The sequence below is a fragment of the Physeter macrocephalus genome, chromosome 10, assembly GCF_002837175.3.
Source record: "Physeter macrocephalus isolate SW-GA chromosome 10, ASM283717v5, whole genome shotgun sequence".
Classification (NCBI taxonomy): domain Eukaryota; kingdom Metazoa; phylum Chordata; class Mammalia; order Artiodactyla; family Physeteridae; genus Physeter; species Physeter macrocephalus.
In genome coordinates, this window is record NC_041223.1 from 44,224,436 (window position 1) to 44,246,345 (window position 21,910).

At 41.9% G+C, this 21,910-nt stretch overlaps 1 protein-coding gene across 16 annotated transcripts in view; it reads right to left on the minus strand.

Annotated features, from left to right (window-relative positions):
- Positions 1-21,910, minus strand: part of DCBLD1 (discoidin, CUB and LCCL domain containing 1) — a 271,285-nt gene that overhangs the window by 52,026 nt on the left and 197,349 nt on the right. For 13 of the 16 annotated variants that reach the window (XM_055087536.1, XM_055087537.1, XM_028494502.1 and 10 more), the window contains 8 exons: positions 21,084-21,296; positions 19,308-19,432; positions 18,878-19,037; positions 18,681-18,788; positions 16,484-16,568; positions 16,207-16,256; positions 15,189-15,308; positions 10,526-12,601 (listed from right to left, as the gene is read on the minus strand). In XM_055087536.1, the coding sequence (XP_054943511.1) occupies positions 12,081-12,601; positions 15,189-15,308; positions 16,207-16,256; positions 16,484-16,568; positions 18,681-18,788; positions 18,878-19,037; positions 19,308-19,432; positions 21,084-21,296 (1,382 nt within the window). In that variant the 3' untranslated portion in view covers positions 10,526-12,080. Of the gene's footprint in view, positions 1-1,822; positions 2,649-10,525; positions 12,602-15,188; positions 15,309-16,206; positions 16,257-16,483; positions 16,569-18,680; positions 18,789-18,877; positions 19,038-19,307; positions 19,433-21,083; positions 21,297-21,910 lie in introns of those variants that run through there. The other 3 variants (XR_008618364.1, XR_008618365.1, XM_028494512.2) reach the window with 3 other exon arrangements.

A 21,910-nucleotide genomic window follows, 5' to 3' on the forward strand; every position in this document is an offset into this window, starting at 1 on the left:
AAACAGAGCTGGAGGAATCATACTCCCTGACTTCAGACTATACTACAAAGCTACAGTAATCAAGACAATATGGTACTGGCAGAAAAACAGTAATATAGATCAATGGAACAGGATAGAAAGCCCAGAGGTAAACCCACGCACCTATGGTCAACTAATCTATGACAAAGGAAGCACGGATATACAATGGAGAAAAGACAGTCTCTTCAATAAGTGGTGCTGGGAAAACTGGATAGCTACATGTAAAAGAATGAAATTAGAACACTCCCTAACATCATACAGAAAAATAAACTCAAAATGGATTAAAGACCTAAATGTGAGACCAGACACTATAAAACTCTGAGAGGAAAACATAGGAGGAACACTCTTTGACATAATCACAGCAAGATCTTTTTTGACCCACCTCCTAGCGTAATGGAAATAAAAACAAAAATAAACAAATGGGACCTAATGAAACTTAAAAGCTTTTGCCCAGCAAAGGAAACTATAAACAAGACAAAAAGACAACCCTCAGAATGGGAGAAAATATTTGCAAATGAATCAGCAAAGGAGTAATCTCCAAAATATTAAAATAGCTCATGCAGCTCAATATTAAAAAAAACAAACTACCCAATCAAAAAATGGGCAGAAGACCTAAATAGACGTTTCTCCAAAGAAGACATACAAATGGCCAAGGTGCACATGAAAAGCTGCTCAACATCACTAATTATGAGAGAAATGCAAATCAAAACTACAATGAGGTATCACTTCACACCAGTTAGAATAGTCATCATCAGAAAATCTACAAACAACAAATGCTGACTGTAGCCAGGTCCTGGAAGCATCCTAAATGCCCAGCGACAGACAAATGGATAGAGAAGATGTGGTACATATATACAAAGGAATATTACTCAGCTATAAAAAGAAATGATATTGGGTCATTTGTAGAGACACGGATGGACCTAGATAGAGCCTGTCACACAGAGTGAAGTAAGTCAGAAAGAGATAAAGAAATATCGTATATTAACGCATATATGTGGAATCTAGAACAATGGTACAGATGAACTGGTTTGCAGGGCAGAAATAGAGACACAGATGTAGAGAACAAACGTATGGACATCAAGGGGGGAAAGCGGTGGGGGGGGTGGGGATGGTGGTGTGATGAATTGGGCGATTGGGATTGACTTGTATACACTGATGTGTATACAACTGATGACTAATAAGAACCTGCTGTATAAAAAAATAAGTAAATCTGTAGATTGCTTTGGGTAGTATAGCCATTTTAGCAATATTAATTATTCCAGTCCAAGGGCATGGGATATCTTCCCATTTCTTTGAATCATCTTCAGTTTCCTTTATCAATGTTTTATAGTTTTCTGCTTATAGGTCTTTCACCTGCTTGGTTAAATTTATTCCTAGGTTTTGGGTTTTTTGGTTTTTTTGATGTGATTTTAAATGGGATTTTTTTTTTACCTCCTCTTTCTGATATTTCATTGTTAGTGTAAAGAAATAAAACAGATTTCTGTTGTATTTATATTAATAAATTGTACAATTAATAAATTGTATATTTTGTATCCTGCTACCTTCACATTCCAATGTGAAAATAATGCTAATCTTGTATATGCCAATTTAAACTAGCCTCAAAGTTTATAAAGTAAAAATAGAACCATAAGAAAATTATAAAAGTCCCTCACAATAGTGGAGATTGCAAGAAAACTTTCAGAGAAACTAGGAGAGAAGGAAGATTTTTAAACAGCAAAAGTAACAAGAGTGTTTTAAAGTTCAAGTTAAAGAGGGTATTTGGTTATAAAAGAAAGCCTTAGCCTTTAAATAGGATGATAGATGAATGGACTATAAGAAGGAAAATTAGATACACAAGATGTAAAACAGACAACTAAAACTTAGACTCTATGCTTTGGAAAGGTAAATTTTGCAATTTGCTAAAATGCCAGCAGGGGGCAGAAGATTCCAAATGTGATATTTTACTGCCACCTATTAGAGCTGGAAGGCTTTATAAAGATTATCAAATAAAATACTCTTTATTATGAGGATGAACAAACTGAGGACTAGGAAAGATATTGCTTTCCAGGGTCACACAGCTAGTAAGTGTCAGAGGCAGAACTCAAATCCATCTCTTGGTTCATCTTTAATTGGCCATATTCAAAGAGGGAAAAAGGAAATACAGATGAAATTGTTGGTTTTTCAGTCTTGCTCTCCCAATAATTATTTTTAGTTTTCTTAAATGGTGCAAGGTTTGATGAAGCCTAGGATTGATTCTGTTTTGATTTTTTTTAAATTAATTAATTAATTAATTAATTTTTTGGCTGCGTTGGGTCTTCATTGCTACACGTGGGCTTTCTCTAGTTGTGGCCAGCAGGGGCTACTCTTTGTTGTGGTGTGCGGGCTTTTCATTGTGGTGGCTTCTCTTGTTGTGGAACATGGGCTCTAGGCGTGCAGGCTTCAGTAGTTGTGGCATGTGGGCTCAGTAGTTGTGGCTCTCGGCTCTAGAGTGCAGGCTCAGTAGTCATGGCACACGGGCTTAGTTGCTCCGCGGCATGTGGGATCTTCCCAGACCAGGGCTTGAACCCGTGTCCGCTGCATTGGCAGGTGGATTCTTAAGCACTGCGCCACCAGGGAAGTCCTGATTTTTAAAAATGATGGTTGAGCTGGATCTGGATTTCAACAGAAATAGTTTCTTTGTAGTTGAGTGACTGTTAGAACGCAAGAACTTCTCAAGTTACGAGTCCTCCATCCTTGAGACTGTAGCATTCCCCCTCCCCCCCACAGATGGTGTGTGTGTGCGTGTGTGTGTGCGCGCACCTGCCTACAGTCCCCAGTTCTTTAGTAAGCAATGTTTGTGACTTTCAGGGAAGTGTCATTGTCACTAGGTGCCTTCCTGTTGTCATCCGCACCATTGTTAAGGGCATTTTTACCTCTGCCTATGGCTGTAACAAGTGGATTATCAGCTTCTGAAAGTGGGAAAATAGTAGAACTAAAAAAAAATTAAAACTGATTTTTCAGGAGAAAAAGACAAACTGTTGGCTATACCAGTCATGAAAAGGAGAGTACTAAAGGCAAATGCACAAAATAGGAAATAAGGGAGAAATAGCCATAAAAGCAGAGGGAACTAAAAGGATAATGAAAGACTGTTTTGTTCAATTCCATATGAATAAATTTGAAAACTTTTCTAAGAGAATACAATTTACCAAAACTGAAGTTTTAAAATCTAAACAGATTTCCCTAGGAAAAAAATAGAAAAAAATTGTCAGATTGCTGCCAACCCTGACAAATTACTCCAATATATAGTTTTACAGGGCAATACTACTAAACCTTTAAAGGGTAGATAATCCTGATGTGTAGGGCTTCCCAGGTGGCGCAGCGGTTGAGAGTCCTCCTGCCGATGCAGGGGACACGGGTTCATGCCCCGGTCCGGGAAGATCCCACATGCCGCGGAGCGGCTGGGCCCGTGAGCCATGGCCTCTGAGCCTGTGCGTCCGGAGCCTGTGCTCCGCAATGGGAGAGGCCACAGCAGTGAGAGGCCCGCGTACTACAAAAAAAAAAAAAAAAAATCTCTAATGCCTAGCAAGCGAAGAACCTAGGAAGAGAAGAAAACTTCTAAATTGTTTTTGTCAAGCTAAAAAAACCTGATAAGGATTGGCACAAAGAAAAAAATGAAAGGGTATCTTGAAAAAGAATATTAATGCAAAAATTCTAAATGAAATGTTATCACTGTGAATTCAGCAGCGCTTTAATAGACTCATACACCATAACCAAATGTTTAACGTTAGGGCATCTATTGGTATAATTAATCATTTGGCTGGGTCTAGAGAGGGATTTTCTTCTAGGGAAGAAAATCATTTGCTTCTAATTCCATAGATGCTGAAAAGGCATTGGTCAAATTCAATACCCATTCTTGGTGAGGGGAAAAAAAGGACATAATCTAATAACATATACCCCAACATAATCTATGCCCCAAAGCCAGCATCATGTTTAGTAGGGAGATACTAGAAGCATTTAATATGGCACTGGAGGAATTAAATGTACATATAAGTATTATAAAGGAGGTTGCATCAGCACTATTTGCAGACATTATGATCACACTCCCAAAAAGCTAAATCAACTGAAAACTACTAGAAATAAGGAATTTAGTAAAGGAGCAGTATGTAAACAAATCAATCAGGACAAAAAAATAATTATATATTAAAATATGTATGTCTGTAACTGCTAATACCAACATAGTGCTTATCATGGGTCAGGCACTGTTCTAAAGCTTTTACATGTATTAACTCTTGCAGTGTTCACCATAACCCCATGAGGTATATACTATTATGATCTTCATTTAGAAATAAGGAAATGGAGTCAGAGAGAGGTAAAGTAACATTTTCTTGGTCACACAACTAGAGCAGAATTTGAACCCAGGCAGATTAGTCCCAGAATTCGTGCTTTTTTCCACTAGGGCCATAGTGGTTCTTGATATATAAAAGGAGGGGTGTGGGATCATTTACAATGACAACAAAAAACTCCTAAGCATAAATTAAACCAAAAATGTGTATTAGTTATATGAAGACCATTTAAAATGCCCTGAAAGGATGCAAAAGAAGACTTGAACAAATGGAAAGGGTTATTATAGAAAATAAAAATTCCATTCGAAAAAAGAATGGGAGATAAAGCATATGAAAATTCTAGGCTTAGATCGCTCTTGAAAGAAAGAGGACAGGTCATTAGAAGGGCTTGGGATATTAAGGGAGAATTCTTTACATTTGTGAGAGATTTGAACAAGTTTATAGGTTGAGAGGAAGATACCAGTTCAGAGGGAGAAGTTGAAAAGAAGGGAAATGGAAATCATTGGAGGGAAATCAGAGGTGAGGGAGAGGCAGTGGGTGAAGGCTTCAGACACCTTTTCCATCGACACAGGAGGGAAGTGTTGGCATGGATACAGCTTTTTGTGGGAAGGGGCATGCGCAGGTAGCTGTGGGACCTGACCTTAGTGACTTTCCTATAGGTGAGGGAGGTGGCAAGGTCTCAGTAAAGGGAAACTGCGCAGAGTGGCATTGCTCTGGAATAGCTGCTGAGAGAGATGGAAAAAGAAGTAGATCCAAGATAAGTGAAAGGGTTGAGGAGTAATGAGCCCCAGGTAAACTGGAAACTGGGAGTTGGTAAGAGCCCCTGTGTGAATGGTTACGCAGTGTTTTTCTGCTGCCGTGATGGAGATGTGAAGATGGTTTCCTGACGGGCACTTACGTTGTCGGGGCCTCCGGTTTGGCAGTCCAGGAGAGACTAGAGTGAAAATGCTCAGACAAAACAGTTCAAGTGATGGATGGGGAAGAAGAGGCAACTGAAAAAGCTTAGCCACCAGAGGAAAATGACGGGATCTAGGCATTAAAGAAATTAAATTAAATCTCTTAATGAGATCAATGAATAAGTAGGATAAAAGGTGAGGAATCAGAAGAATTGGAGGTTTTGAGCAGAGACAGCATTATTATTAAGATTTCAGAGCTGGAGTTCTTGAGGGTAACAAGTGTGGACGTGTGTGGAGGTGGTTTAAGTGAACTGCAGGTTTCTAGAGTAAATGTCAAAAAATCATAAAAGTGACCATGTTGGACACTGAACTGTTCAACATGATTAACAGGAAAAGCGGAGAAGAATTGAGCTAGGTGACAGTCCTCAGTCAGTGGGGAAAACTGCTTGGAAGATATTAGGTGACACACAGAGAAGAAAAGGTGGTAGAGCTAGCCGGCACGAGTCTCATAAAGGCAGAGGGTTTTGCATGGGGCTGAAGGAGAGAGGGGATGGGCAAGTGGAAATCAGGAGGAAGGTGTGCGTTGTGGGATGGCTGAAGAGAAAAGGCAGCCTCCACTTGAAAAGGACTAAAGGAAATGGTGTTGGAAGACAATTTAGACTTCAGATTGGGCAGAAAGAAAAGGACGCAGTGTTTATTGATCACCTCTATGCAAAACACTGATATAATTAGTCTTCACAACAGCCCTTTTATAATCCTTTCCACTTTAGGGATTAAGAAGTGGGTTTAGAAATCACCAGTGTTAAAAGATACACTGAGGCATATTAAAATTTTTAAGAGTTTATTTGAGCATTTATGGATTCTAATTGGGTAGAGACAAACTGGAAGTAGTTAGGAGCACTCCACCAAAGGAGCCAGAAGAAAGACTTAGAGAAAGTATGGAAAGTATGGAAGCAAAGAAAGGAAATTATTTGATTGGCTAGAGCGTAAAGGCGAGTTCGCCATTTGTGATTGGTTGTCCTTAGCTTTCCATTTCATAACCTTGAGTTATTTACAGGCTTAGATTTTGATTTGCTTACCTAGGCTGCCATGGCATTAGAGCCACATCAGTCTCATGTCCTCCTTGTTTAACTAATTTAACACCGGTATAATGTGCCTGAAATCATGTGTTTAAAAAGATTAAATCCCAGGTTAAACCTGAGTTCTATATGGTTCAAAAGCCTGTGCTGTTTGCAATAAATATGATACCTTCTGTCTGTTGCGGAGTATCATTCCAAGATGGCAGACTAGATAAGAAAAACTGTCTGAATTCCTGGGTAAAATAAAATCAGAATTCTTTAAAAGGCCCACCCAGCTAATCTTAAGAAATAAAGGGCAATACCCAGTTTCTTCTTTGATTCTGATACCTGACAAGTAGAGTGACAAGCACTGATGAGCTGAGGATCTGGGCATCCTGGGGTTGGGAGGGTTTCAGTTCCTTAGATGCTGGGTATTTAACCTCCAGGAAGGGATAGGAAACAAGATTTGGGGTTAGGCATGGCAGGAACAGTGAAAGAGTGAACCTAAAAAAATCTGCCCAATAAGACAACAAAGGATGAATGAATGACCCTGGGTGACAAGGGCAGTCTCCCCTGAGGAATTAAAACCAGAGGGCTGTGCTGCACGCAGGCTTGGGTCTAAACTTTCAGTATAGTTTAGGAACCGCCAATCCAAAAGTTAAAATACAAACCTGTGCAGGGTGGGTGATACTCCCGGTATGAGGGTTGCCAGATTTAGCAAATAAAAATTATAGGACATGAATACTTTTTTAGTATAAATCTGTCCCATTGCACAGAACGTACTTGAACTAAAGAATTTTTTGTTTTGTTTTGTTTTGTTTTGCAGTACGCGGGCCTCTCACTGTTGTGGCCTCTCCCGTTGCGGAGCACAGGCTCCGGACGCGCAGGCTCAGCGGCCATGGCTCACGGGCCCAGCCGCTCCGCGGCATGTGGGATCTTTCCCGGACTGGGGCACGAGCCCGTGTCCCCTGCATCGGCGGGCGGACTCTCAACCACTGCGCCACCAGGGAAGCCCGAATTATTTGTTTTTTATCTGAAATTCAAACTTAACTGGGTATCCTGTATTTTATCTGGCAGACCTACCTGGTGTACCTGACAGATACAAATTCGAAACCCCTCAGAAAGGACATTGTCATGAAGTTTTCACAAGGAGGAAAAAGCCCCGCTTGAGGGATGGTTCACAGTCAAAAGTCTGAGACCACACAAAGACACAAACCATCACAAACAAGAGTCGGCAGAAACAACAAACAGGACAGAGCCTCAAGAACTTCTGCTTGTTCATTCACTGAGCAGATACTTCTTGAACACTGTCCTAAGTGCTGGGAATATGCAGGGAACAAAACAGACAAAAGTCATTCCCCTCATGTGATATGGTCTAGTGGGAGAGTCAGATAATAAGCAAGAAAATAAAACTCTGCCGGATTAGTGACACACATTAAGGAGAAAAGTAAAGTAGGAAAGGAGATAGAAAATGTGTTAGAGGAGAAATGTGCAGTTTTCTGACAGGGAGAGGAAGGAAGAGGTCATGGAGGTTTCAGTGGAGTACAGACTTGACAGAGGTAAAAGAACAAGCCTTGCAGCTACCTAGGGGAAGAGCTTTCCAGGAAGAGAACAGCAAGTGCATAGTGTGTCCCTGTCACGTGTAGGTGACAGCCAGAGGGCCCACGTGGCTGGCATGGTGTAAACAAGGTGGGAGAAGTAGGAGATGAGGTCAGAGAGGTGACAGCACGATGGGGGGTGCAGATCACAGATCTGTCCTGTCCAACACAGTAGCCACATGTGGCCATCTACAATTAAATAAATGAAAATTCAACAAAATTAAAAATTTATTCCTCAGTCACTCCAGCCACATTTCAAGTGCTCCATAGCCACATGTGGCTGGTGGCTACCCTACTGAGCAGCTCAGAGAGTATTTCCATTCTTGAAATCAAGTTTTACTGGACAGTGTTGACAGAGCCTTATAAATCACTGCACAGACGTTGGCTTTTACTCTAAATGAGATGAAGATAACAGAAAAATCAAAGAGAATATAAAATTAGTAGGTTTCAAATGATTAAAAGAAGGAATCAAAGCCAAAGAAAATACCAAGACAGTGTAGAAAAGGGAAGACTTGAAAAAGAATCAGTAGACTGTCCAGAAATTTTTTTATAATTGACATTAAAACCTTAATGATTAAACAGCCGATTAGATAGCAGAATTGGGAATTAGTAAACTGGAGTGTAATATGTAATCTTATACAGTGCTTCATGTGGGCCAGACGGTGCTCTGAAAGCTTCATTTAATCTTCATAACAGCCATAGGTAGGGGGAGAGTATTGTTTTTTCCCCCAGGTAACAAGCAAGGAAACAGGTGCAGAGAAGTTCTGGTGCCTTGTCCACCATGCACTCAACAACTGTGCCATGTTGTCTTTCAGGAATTTACCTAGAACGCAGCACAGAACGATAAAGAGATGGAAAATAAGAGGGATGAAGAGACATGGGGGATAGAATGAGAAGGTCCAATGAGCATCCAGCAGGAATTCCAGGACTGAATAAAGAAAACAGCAAAGAGGCAAGTAGTATTGGAAAAAAGGGGCTGAGACTTTTTCACAGTTGCTAAAGATGAATCCTAAGATTCTAGAAGCACAAGTCCCAAGTGAATACAAATGAATTTATAGCCCAACACAAAGTGGTAAAATTGCAGAATACCAAAAAGCAGAGTGAAAAATCTTTAAAGCCTCTAGGGGAATTTATTCCCAGAATAGGGAGAGGCTGGGCGAGAGACCCATAGTGGGAGATGAGAGATCTGTAGCGGGCCATGAACACAGCAGTGTGGCTTTGAGAAGAGCGCTGGGTGACTGGATGGGCTGTGTTCGGGGGCAGGGACTGCTAGCTGGACTATATTCAACCCTAGCTTCTCATTGGTGGGACTCAGCTCCTCCCAGTTCCTGGCAAGAGCCTAGGCATGCGCTCTCTCTTAACTCAAGTTAAGTACAGGGTGAGCACTGCTCTCAGAACCTTAATAAATATTTGGTGCATGAATGAATGCAAGAGAAGCATTTTGAGAATAGTGAGGCCAAGCTGGTGGCTATACCTGGATTGCTGAACTGATGTATATATTTATGAAAGGCCTTGTGGTGATGTTTTTATGAAAGGCTATTCATGGTGTCTATAGTTGTGCATATAATATAAATTTGATTTTAGTTTCTGCTAAGAATCTAAAGCAGTGTAAGATAAACACAGAAAAATCTCTAGCATCCTTTCCAGAGGTTTTCTAGGCTGATTATAAATATTGGTGCAAGTGTAAATCATAGTAGTAGAACGCAGAGCACAGTTTCAGCAGCCTCTGTGGACAGCGTAGTCTTGTCTGTCAGAGCAGATGTGTTTCCACCACAATTGTAAAAAGTGACAGAATGCAACCTTTGCCTCCCAATAGGATTTGATAACAGAAAAAAAAACAGACAGTTGCCTTATCTTATGTGCTAATGTTGCAAAACAATGGAAAAGAAAAACATAGTATTCTCCTGCTCTTATCCTCTAGTTTAAGCTTGGTCATGTTGGGTGTACCAGACAGACTTTTCCACTGCCCGTCCTGGGCTACACAGTAGGCCATTCTGAGGAAGCAAGCGGTGTTCCAAAACAAAGTCCTGTTCTCCCACTTTCTGTCATGATTAGATCATGTATACAGGGAAGAAATGTGATAGATGGACACAGCCCCACTGTAAAGAAGTCTGTTTTTATGGACTATTTTAATGTTAAAAATATATACAGCCCAAACGTTGTCACAATTGTTATCTGTAAGCCCTGGAGGAAGGCACATTCACGTCCTTGTTACACATGAGGAAACTGAGGCTCAGGGTTATGAAATGACCAACAATATACAAGTGGATCATGGCCATACCATAAGTAAAAACAGAACTCTGGCTGGCAGTGCACAGCAGCAAGCATGGGAAACCAACTCATCATCCGTAGTCACCAGCCCAGAACCCGGCCTGCTGTAAGTCAGACTTGTAGGAAGTCTACAAGTTGTAGACTGGATTGTTACTTTCTGTAACAATCCGGGAAGCCAAACTAAAATGCATGAAACAATCGACCCCAAATCGCTATGATTTTATTAATAACTGACAGCTTCCATAATTTTTGTCCCCAGTTCCAACTTAGGACCAACCAGAGGAAGCCAGATACGCTCCTTCCACTGCACCACTTGCACGTTTATGGAGGTTGAGCCTCAAGTGCCTTCAGTAGCCCAGCAAGCAGGACACCAGTGAGAGACTGGGGTACGTACGTTGGTTTGGCATAGTCTACTGCAATTAGTATTCGTATAAAACCATGTAAACTCACAAGGTAAATGGTTTAACCTCCACAATAACCACAGATGGTCTGCTGTGACCTTCCAGCACCTCAGTATTCTAAAATTTATGTTTCACAGAAAGTCAGTCATGCAAATAGGATTATAATACATTTTTAGGGAAAGGATCTTTTTGGTCCACATTTTCTATTAAAACAAACAAACACACACTTTCCTCTTTGGCAAAAGAGGTTAAATCCCCCCCTCAGTGAACTCACAAAGCAAACTCAGATAAAAACCACTGAACATGAGGTACAGCTGAAGTCTGGGCTAATCTGGAATTACACATACTCGAGGGGCAATTTTTTCTTACAAAATTAGTTCAGTTTCCAACCATCTCAGTAGAAAAGCTCTATGTAGATTTGGCCTCAGTCACTTTTGTAAGAACACGAGTCACGTAACTTTTTCGTGTTTCAGAGTACGGATGTGCTATTTCTGAAGAAAGTCATGAGAAGTGTGGGTGTCTGACCTCAGCAATATTTTTAATCTGAGGAACAAAAGCGTCTGACACAGTAATTTACAGCCTAATTGCTGTGCCACCTTCATTCAGTTTGTTGAGAGAGCAGTTTTGGTTGCCATTAAGTCTCGGCATTTGGCTTTGCAGACAGTTTGAAAAGGCAGATTTGCGTGTGAAAGCAAATATCTGCCAGGCCTGAGGTGAGCAAGAAGCAAAGTGTGAAGGCCAGCTGCTCAGGAGCCTGGTCCCACAGGCTGCGGGCAGTGAGGCCCCCTGCAGGCTCCAGAGACCTCCTGCTCCTTGCACACCTTGACAGGCCGCTGCACATCCCCACCTGAAGTGGAGTCTAAGGAACTGGCAGCTGCTGAGGTGGTGCATTTTGTTTGTTCGTTCTTTTTAATCTACAGTCATAATTGCAAACAAACAACCACCCTGGTGAGCTTTTCTTGCTTCAAGTAATTTCATTCCTTCCAGGAGAAGAATGTTAACAATGCTTTTAGTTCTCGATATCAAAGGAAAGGAAATGAGCCATAATAACAACAAGATTAAGTTTAAACAGACCTGCTGCTAACACACTATCAGATAAAATATCTTTAAAGTGAACATACTATTATATACGTTTTTGCAACAGCTGCATTCTCCTACATAACCTCCGTGTAGAACCAAAATCTGCGCAAGCAAACTTAAGTTAGTTACTTTAATTCTTGTTAAATACAACTCTGTACAGATTGCACATTTTACACCGAAGCAGCTCGGTATCACAGTTAGAGAAATGAAAAATGCCATCTGAAAACTTAACCCAACAGACGCTCGCCCTAAGGGTCAGAACAAAACCAGCTGCACAATTCTGTAAACAGTGGGGTGGGGGGGGGGTGCCTCTACGACTCCACCGCAGGATCCCGTTAAACCACACACGCGCGCGCACACACACTCACTCTGTCTCTCGCGCGCGCGCATCTCGCCGCTACCAGGGCCGCGCACAGCCCGGCGCTCAGTACCACAGCAGCTTTCATTCACAGTGTGTTCACAGCAGAGCGGTCATGGCCGTCTGGTTGAGGGGTCTGAGGCAGTCTCTGGGGGCCAAGTAGGCAGCGTTGGTCGCGGGGTTGACCTGCGGCTTCTGATAGGCGGGATCCGCGTGCCCCGCGGCTGAGCCGCCACCGCCGCCGCCGCCCTTGGGCTTGTCGTAGCCCGGGTCCGCGGGCGCGGGGCTCTGCGGCAGCTGGTAGCCGGCGGCCGGGGAGAAGGCGCCGGAGGAGAGGGAGTGCTTGTGCGCCGGCCCGGGGCCCGGCACGCGGTAGCCGCTCCGCGCCGAGAAGGAGTGAGCCCGGGCCAGGTGCCGCTCCACGATGGGCGTGGCGTACTCGGGCTCGGGGTTGGTCAAGGGCAGGGCGTACTCGTGGCGGCCGGCCGGGAGGGGGCAGTCGTAGTGGCCGCCAGCCTCGGCGTCCGGCCCCGCCTCGTCGGCCTCGGTGTCCATCGGCCGGAAGGTAGAGCCCTTCCTGGCGACCGTTCCGGTGCCAATCATGAGAGGCTGCTGGTAATCTGAAACCCAAAGGGCAGACGTTTGTGCACCGCCCCCATACACCCACAAACCGGCTGTCTGTAGAGGGGGTGCTCTGCTGAGGGCCTGACGTACCGGGAAGGAAGAGAAAGATTAAGACGTAAAAGGCACAGATGCCACACTTAGGGGTTTACATAACTACACACGTGCTTTAGGAAGCCTCAAGGCTCCGAGGAATCTAGCGAGTCGGAGCTAACCTCTAACCACACCTAGGGGTAGGAGGGAACAACTTTACGGGGAGCTCTTAGGCTGGCTCCTGAAAGGCCACGTTTTGGAGGTGGAGGTAACACTGTCAGGAAAGGGAAAAGTGATTGAACAACCTGTTAAACAACCATGAACATAGAGTGTGATGTGGCCAGAGCATGAGGGACATGGAGGACTTTAATAGGATATGAAGACCAAAGTAATAGGTTGGGGGCTAATGATAACGATAAAGCTGAAATAAAGCTTTTTTGAGTCCTTACTTGGTGCCAGGCACTATTCTATGACATTAAGATATCAATTAGTTAAATCCTCTGGGAAGAAAGTACTATGAGGTAGGGCCTATTATTCCCTTTTACAAATGGAAAACTGAAGCAGAGAGAGATTAATTTTTCCAAGATTACACAGGTAGCAGCCAGTGGGGCAAGAATTTGAACTCGTGTCTCAAGTGCGAGCTGTTATCCATGTGCTAGATCATGGAGGGCACTGAGTGCCTTGCTAGGAAGTTTGTTTTAACGCTGTAGAAACCTACGAAGATTCTAAATTTAGAGACTGGCAGAAGAGGTAACCGTGGAGGGAGACTGAAGAGGGAAAGATTAAAAAAAAAAAAAAGCAAAAAGCAGAGAAATGAGACATATAAGTCATAAATTAGGGGACTGGCAGCAGCTCTGGAAAGGCCACACTTCGGGGACAGGTATCAGAGAAATTTGTCACCAATGATGTAGGGAGGGTATGACCAAAGAGGACACCTCCCAGATATTAAGCCCTGAAAACTGGGATGCCCATTCAGAAGCCACTTAGAAAAGGAATGCGCAGAGCACATAGGTTAAGGGTTAGGAACGATGGGTTCAGTTTTGGATCCCCTGAGGAACTGGTGACACTTGCAGGAGATGATGTCCAGCAGGCAGGAATTACTGACTTACTGGGACCGGGAGGGAAATCTGGATGTGAGCTGCAGAGCAGATAAAAGGGAAAGGAATGGCTCTGCCGGGAGCTCTGGAGTGTAGTGGGTGAGACTGCAGATGAGTGGAGGCAAGAGGGGGGCCTGGGGCCTTGCATGTTTCAGGTGCCCAGAAGGACCACGCAGCGAGGAAGGAGAGGAGGCTGGACCAGAAGCTGAAGAGGAATGAAAGGATAGGGGCTCTCCATTCTCCTCGCCTCACCCCCAAGGCAGAGCTTGAACTGCCCGACGAAAGGAACAAGAAGACGGATTCTGATTGGAGAATTGCTCCCTTTGCCCCTGAAGCAGGTCAGGCAACCTTTCCTGGTACCTTTCTGACTTTCAGATATACCACCTGGGAACTTGTGGTTCAGCAGCCCTGGGGTGTGGCCTGAAAGCCCACATTTCTAGCAAGCTCCCAGATGCTGCTGCTGGTCCTCAGAACACACTCTGAGTAGCAAAAAGCTAAAGCAGTGCTGCTCACAGTGGTCTGTGGATGCCTGCCTGTCTGAGAACTGCTTGTGACAGATCTGTAAAGAGATAAGTGCACAAACTGATAGAAAGTGTTCAGATCTTGCAGCAATTTGAGAGTGATTTTATGTCCCTTGAATCTAATTTAAAAATTAGAGCTTTGTATTTTACAAAAATTTTAGTCCTTGATGGATTAAAGAAATAAAAGGCAAAAAATGGATCCTTCCTCACAAATCATTTGAGCAGCTTGACTCTCAACAATGGCTTGTCAGGGACCTTGAGGCCATTCTAACAGATTCCTTCATCTCCTGAGAGTGATTTTATGTCCCTTGAATCTAATTAAAAAATTAGATAGGATATGAAGACCAAAGTAATAGGTTGAATGAAATGTTGAAATGTTTTTGAATCTAATTTAAAAATTAGAGCTTTGTATTTTACAAAAATTTTAGTCCTTGATGGATTAAAGAAATAAAAGGCAAAAAATGGATCCTTCCTCACAAATCATTTGAGCAGCTTGACTCTCAACAATGGCTTGTCAGGGACCTTGAGGCCATTCTAACAGATTCCTTCATCTCCTACCTCCAATTCGTCAAGGGCAGGAGCTATGCTCAATTCATCTTTCTAGTCCCTTTTTCCTAGTGCCTTAATCAAAACCTTAGTAACAAAAACAGATTAGTTAAGGGCTTCCAGATTTCATTGGTACTTCAGGACCATTGCTCTGGGTGTCATTAGAGGCCCTGCAGGTGTAAGAACCTTGGCTGAATGGGGCTTTGGGGAAATATTTCAGTGTCACTTTGTAACTCTGGACAGAGCACAGAGAGAAAACGTCACACATTACTGATTTACTAGACCCCATCTAAACAAAAGATTTTGGTCTTATTTCTCTCCCTGGTCTCCCCTCTCCCGTAAGCAGCACCTCCTGGCTAACAGCATGGTCACGGAGACTTGGTACCTACCTGCCATATCACTTGTGATGAGATCCAACTTTTGGGTCATCTCCTTTTCATTATCGTAGCAGATGGTAAACTCAGCTGACTGATGCCTGGCAAAGGGATATTTGATCTGCTTCCAACAGTCTGGAATAAAGATAACATGAAACAAACTAATATCTCAGAAGTGTAACACATTTACTCCACCACAGGTTCCTGGTTAAGTCAGAGGTCAGGCTGCCTTTTGCCAGCTGACTGTGACAGATGCACAACCACAGCTCTCCAGGTGTGTGAGGTGGACACAACATGATGAGGTCACAACAACAACAGCACACACCATCCCAACCATGCTTTCTACTCTGCGGGTAAAATGTATTTGTGTACCCATCAGGTCCCAGATTATCCCTAGGTTAGACCAGCTGGGCATGGTTTCCCCTAATCTGTACTGACATGGTATTTGTGACCGTGAGAAGTCAATGCAGCTGGCTGTTTAGAGCCCAGGGAGGTGCAGTCCTAGGTGGTCCTTGAGATTCTCAGGGGTCCTGCCCTGCTGCCCCCTCTCTCGACTGCAGCTGACTCATTGCTTGGGCATCCTGTGTCCTAAGGATTTTCTGAAACCCAGCCTGCCTAGTCCTTCCCTAGAGTGAAAAATACAATGGAGGCCTGATGATGCTGGGAGTGCCGGGCAATGTCCAGTTCACAGATGGGGGTTTTATAACTTCTCCTTGGTGACAGGCAGCGTGGTGATGTAAATTCCAGTTGCCAAAAGAAAATAAATAATTAATGTTGATAAATGATGGGATGATGTTGAACAAAAGTAAAAATAAACTGGCTATGAAGATTCTGAATTAAGAGACAGGATACAATATATTCCTTCCTGGTAGATTTGTTAACTTAAAGCTATTAGATCTTATTTCTTAAACCATATAAGTGTGTGTTTTAATCAGGATCTGCTGATTAAAAGCGCCTAATCATGCTTTTAATCAGCAGATTCTGTCCCTTCCTCAAGGACAGAATAAAACTGTAGATAGTTTTTTCAACCAACCTGTTTTCTGAGCCTTAGCTGATCCATAAGGATTTCCTTTCTTCTTCCTCCTATCAAGACAAAAAATCCCACTGAAAAGATTTCTAAATGATAAGTACTGTTCATAAAATAATACACGATATTTTCTACCTCTATCCAACTTGTTTTTAAAATATAAGTTCACATTTTATCTTGGGAGAAGTAATGCTGCTTTCCACACATGAACATACGAAGAGTAAACTTTTGTGATTGTTTACATAATTAGAGAAACAATTTTTTAAAATGTGAAGTCACATACTTTCTAAGGACTGCAAAGATTCCCACTCCAGCAACCAGCAGGACGAGGAGCACCAGTGGAGTAACAATAGTTATGACGTTTAATCCTAAGAAGGGGAAGAGACATCATATTACAACAGAAATGAACAGCAACCAAATTTCATGATCTAAAACTGAATACTGATTTGAAAGGTCCTCGATGGTTTAACATGTGGGGGACAAGAATACATGCTAAGCATTTACTGATACTGGAAAGCAAAAAGAGACGATTCAAAATCCCAGCTAAAGTTTAGGAAAATAAAATTTATCTTCTTTTTTTCTTCTCCCAAAGGCACTTTCCAATGTTCCTCAGTTTTAACATTTACTCCAAGTTTGTCGCTTGGACCATATTAGACTCTAAAAATCAAAATTGATGGGGAGGTTTATAGCTGGCCCACCCAGCCAGGAGCTATTCAGGAAGGTAGATGATGTAAGCACAGTGTAGAGCTCTCAGCTTGGCTCAGGCAACCATTTTCCCGAGATGGTGGGTGGGTTTGGACCTGTACAGTAACAGAGACCCCGGGAACCAGAGCCTTATAACTGTGGACTGAAAGGAAATGCAACCTGATGATCTCAACAGCAGATCCATTCTGCTGCATGACACATCAGACCATGTCTTCCCACAACTGTCTCTTGTAAGGAAGGAGGTCACTTTAACAGCCACTGAGGAGGCCCCAAGCTTGTGATACTATGAAAACTAAAGGAGAAATGTTTGTTCTTAACCCTTCTTTTTTCTGTGTTCCCTGGGAAGAAAATAAAGGAATGATCAGGAGTGGAAATGTTTAGTTCATGAAAGGGAGGACAAGGCACTTAGAAGGGAAAAAAATTTATGTAAATAACAGTGGTGTTATTTATCAGAGTAGAAATTTGGGAAAAATCTAACAATTTAAACATCCAATAATAGGGGAGTGGTCAACTAAATGATGGTATGTCCGTATGAAAAAAATACTATAAAGATATTAATAATTGTGTTTTTCAACTATTTAATAGCACTGGAAAATGCTCATAATATAATGTCAAGTGAAAAATATATGCTATAGAACAAAATATATGGTATGCTGCCACTTTGTCTCAGTTATAAATATAAATATAGTTGACTAGATACAGTGGAATATGGTGACCATGGATGCTGATTTATGCATCATTTTTTTAAAATAAATTTATTTATTTTGGCTGCGTTGGGTCTTCATTGCTGCACATGGGCTTTCTCTGGTTGTGGCGAGCAGGGGCTACTCTTCATTGCAGTGCATGGGCATCTCATTGCGGTGGCTTCTCTTGTTGCGGAGCACGGGCTCTAGGCTCATGGGCTTCAGTAGCTGCAGCACGCAGGCTCAGTAGTTGTGGCTCGTGGGCTCTAGAGCACAGGCTCAGTAGTTGTGGCACATGGGCTTAGTTTCTCCGCGGCATGTGGGATCTTCCTGGACCAGGGCTCGAACCCGTGTCCCCTGCATTGGCAGGCGGATTCTTACCCACTGTGCCACCAGGGAAGTTCCTATGGATGATTGTTATTTTCTTATTTATATATCTCTAATCTTTCCAAATTTTGTAAAATTAATATGCAAATTATTTTACATTCTGAAAAAATAAATGTATTTTTAATGTTTATTATTTGAATAGATTATATACCTTTACATGTTTAAAATTCAAAAAGTATAAAAAGGTATGGAATGAATGTCTCCCTTCCACCTCTGTTCTTCCTCTATGTGAAATTATGTTTCTTGACATTTTTCCAGATATACTGGGATGAATATATATATATAGATGCTGTATCACCCCCCCTTTTACACACATGGTCGAGTGCTATGTAAACTGTTCTGTACCATGCTTATTTTTTTAAGTTGTCAGTGTGTCTCAGAGAACTTTCTATATTACTAACACATTCCTTTTTTTATGGCTGTAGAGTATTCCATGGTATGGATGTGCTATTGTTTTATTTTTCTATAAAAGATTTACATAGTGTTTGAAGGGCACATATGTTTGTTTCCAGTCTTTTTCTACTTACAATAGTGTAATGAAAAGTGTGGACATATATTATTTTACACATGTGCAGATATCTCTGGACCATCTGCCCCCAGACACTTATATGACACAGAAAAAAAGAATGTTGTTGAAGCTACCGTATTATTAGCTGGAGTACAAGTTATATTCCTTAAGAAACCGCAAAACGATAACTGCCCTACCTTTGGGCATTTCTTCAGAGGGGATGGGTTTTAAGATTGTCTCATCTTCTCTGTTAGTTGAACCAACAGTATTTAGACTTGTTTTGCTCCACACCAATGAGTCATTACCTGAGCGAGAAGAGATGTTAGAGAAACCACATTAAATAACAACAATTTGTGAAAGGAGGTGACCAGAATCCAGTAACTCACTGACTCACCCTGAGTCCTACTTGGTGCAATCTGGCAGCCAAGGAGCTCCACTTTCAAGGCTATCCTCTGGTGCCACGTCTGGGGGATAACGCGCACATATCTGGCCACAATGGGAGGGATGAAATTGTTCCGCACAGGGTCCCGAAAATTAGAGTTGCCCTGAAACACCTGTAGGAACAGGTAACCTTTACCTGAAGATTCTATTAGTTTCTAGGTCTTTATCAATCCACTCACACCTGGTTATATGAAATCAAAACGAGGATTCTTTGTCTGTTGCTTTTTTATAGACATGCTTGATATTGAAGATACAAGGCTTTGCACTCAAAGGCTAAGTAATCTGGTGCTGTGCATCTGTTTTTGGAAAAACACTGATGAACTGATGAAAATATTTGGAGGCCCACTCTCCTACTCAGTTCCTTCCTCCAGAGTGTCTCTTACCTTTTCTTCATTATTCACAATTCCTTTATAGGTCTCCCACTTGGAGTTGTTGTTTCTGAAGTTCATTACAAAACTCTTTACATAGAAGTTGAAATTTGACTGTGTGGATCCAGTGGTCCTAATTCCTTGTAAGAAAATATTATTTATGGGTTAGTTTTAAAAATATGTTATACAACATGTATTATAACTTCAGGTTTCTTTTCTTTTTTTTCCCTCTCATTTGAAATTGCAAATCATTTTACAGGCCTGCTTTTATCTGCATTTAGAAACGTGATGACAGATGAGTGTTTTCACACTGACAATATGCCATAAAAAGGTTTCAGCACGGAGATATGAGCTCTCTCACCCACACATCCATCCTTACCCCCTGCATACAGGTTCTTCCCACAGAGACAATGTGAAGATTTGTTCCTTTTAAAAAAGACATGGCAACTGACAAAGGATTAATCTCCAAAATATACAAGCAGCTCATGCAGCTCAATATCAAAAAAACAAGCAACCCAATTCAAAAATGGGCAAAAGACCTAAACAGACATTTCTCCAAAGAAGGTATACAGATGGCCAACAAACACATGAAAAGATGTTCAACATCACTAATCATTAGAGAGAAATGCAAATCAAAACCACAAAGAGGTATCACCTCACACCGGTCAGAATGGCCATCATCAAAAAATCTACAAACAATAAATGCTGGAGAGAGTGTGGAGAAAAGGGACCCCTCCTGCCCTGTTGGTGGGAATGTAAATTGATACAGCCACTATGGAGAACAGTATGGATGTTCCTTAAAAAACTAAAAATTGAACTACCATACGACCCAGCAATCCCACTACTGGGCATATACCCTGAGAAAACCGTAATTCGAAAAGATATATGCACCCCAATGTTCAGTGCAGCACTATTTACAATAGCCAGGACATGGAAGCAACCTAAGTGTCCATCAACAGATGAATGGATAAAGAAGATGTGGCACATATATACAATGGAATATTACTCAGCCATAAAAAGAAATGAAACTGAGTTATTTGTAATGAGGTGGATAGACCTGGAGTCTGTCACACAGAGTGAAGTAAGTCAGAAGGAGAAAAACAAATACCGTATGCTAACACATATATATGGAATCTAAGAAAAAAAAATGTCATGAAGAGATTAGTGGTAGGACAGGAATAAAACACAGACCTACTAGAGCATGACACACCATTGTAAAACAGTTATACTCCAATAAAGATGTTAAAAAAAATAAAATAAAATAAAATAAAATTAAGCTTTCTGAGCCTGAAAAAAAAAATAAAATAAATTTAAAATAAATAAATAAATAAATAAACGGTACTGATGAACTTAGCGGCAGGGCAGGAATAAAGACGCAGATGTAGAGAACGGACTTGAGGACACAGGGTGAGAAGGGTAAGCTGTGACGAAGTGAGAGAGCGGCCTGGACATATATACACTACCAAATGTAAAATAGATAGCTAGTGGGAAGCAGCCGCATAGCACAGGGAGATCAGCTCGGTGCCTTCTGACCACCTAGAGGGCTGGGATCGGGAGGGTGGGAGGGAGGGAGACGCAAGAGGGAGGGGATATGGGGATATATGTATGCATATAGCTGATTCACTTTGTTGTACAGCAGAAACTAACACAACACTGTAAAGCAATTATACTCCAATAAAGATTTTTTTAAAAAGACATGGAGTACTCTGAGGTGGGGGCACCTGTGCAAATTCAAAACATAATTTCAACTGCAAGTCATCTTGTTTTGTGAAACTGCACTCGTTTCAGTACCTGTTATTTTCTTTTTCTCTCCCAAGTCTATCCTCAGCCACTCTCGTTTGTGGTTCTTGCTCCTGTCCCCCGAAGCCCATGACGGGCCTTGGTCCTGAAGTCGGGCTTGGCCAGGAGACCAACGGACCTGATCTCCAGTCTCATTGATCCACTCCCAAGAAGAAGAAGCTCTGATTTGCCGGTCAGGTTCCAAACTCAAGGATCTGCTGCAACCTAGAAAAAAAGGGCAGGGAAATACTTCATATATAGACACAAAATGAAAACCAAAAAAAAAAAAAAAGCACCCCGTTTCACCTAGAATTATTCGGTTGACTTACTTCCATTCTGATATTGAATCAACTGTTTAATTACTAGTGTTTTAATGATTCAGACTTGCATTTGACTCGCTGGTGCTGTGGTATCTTGATACTATTGCTGCTTTTCTTCTTAATGGACCTTATATGCCCTATAAGTGACATCTCTTTGTCCCCACTGTAGATTTTCCTTTCTAATCTAAATTCACCATGATTTCAACGCAGAACAAGGTGTCCTAAAAGCTGAAAATGCTGAGGTTCTTCTCACTTGATCAGAGGGAGGACTCCACGCTCTCTACCCTTGAAGAGCAGGTACGTCAGGTGCTCTGAAGATCAGTTAATTGTACCCAACATCACACCTGGGAGCTTAACTATACCATATCCAAGACAATGTGGAGGTTGCAGATAAAGGCCAGTCCTCCTCCTGGGCAGAGAAGACATGTTTGTATTGTTCTCCTCGAAATATGTTATTTTATGTGAGGGAGAATATTTCCCCAGAACATATTCCATGACAGAGGGGCTAAAAATGCTCTT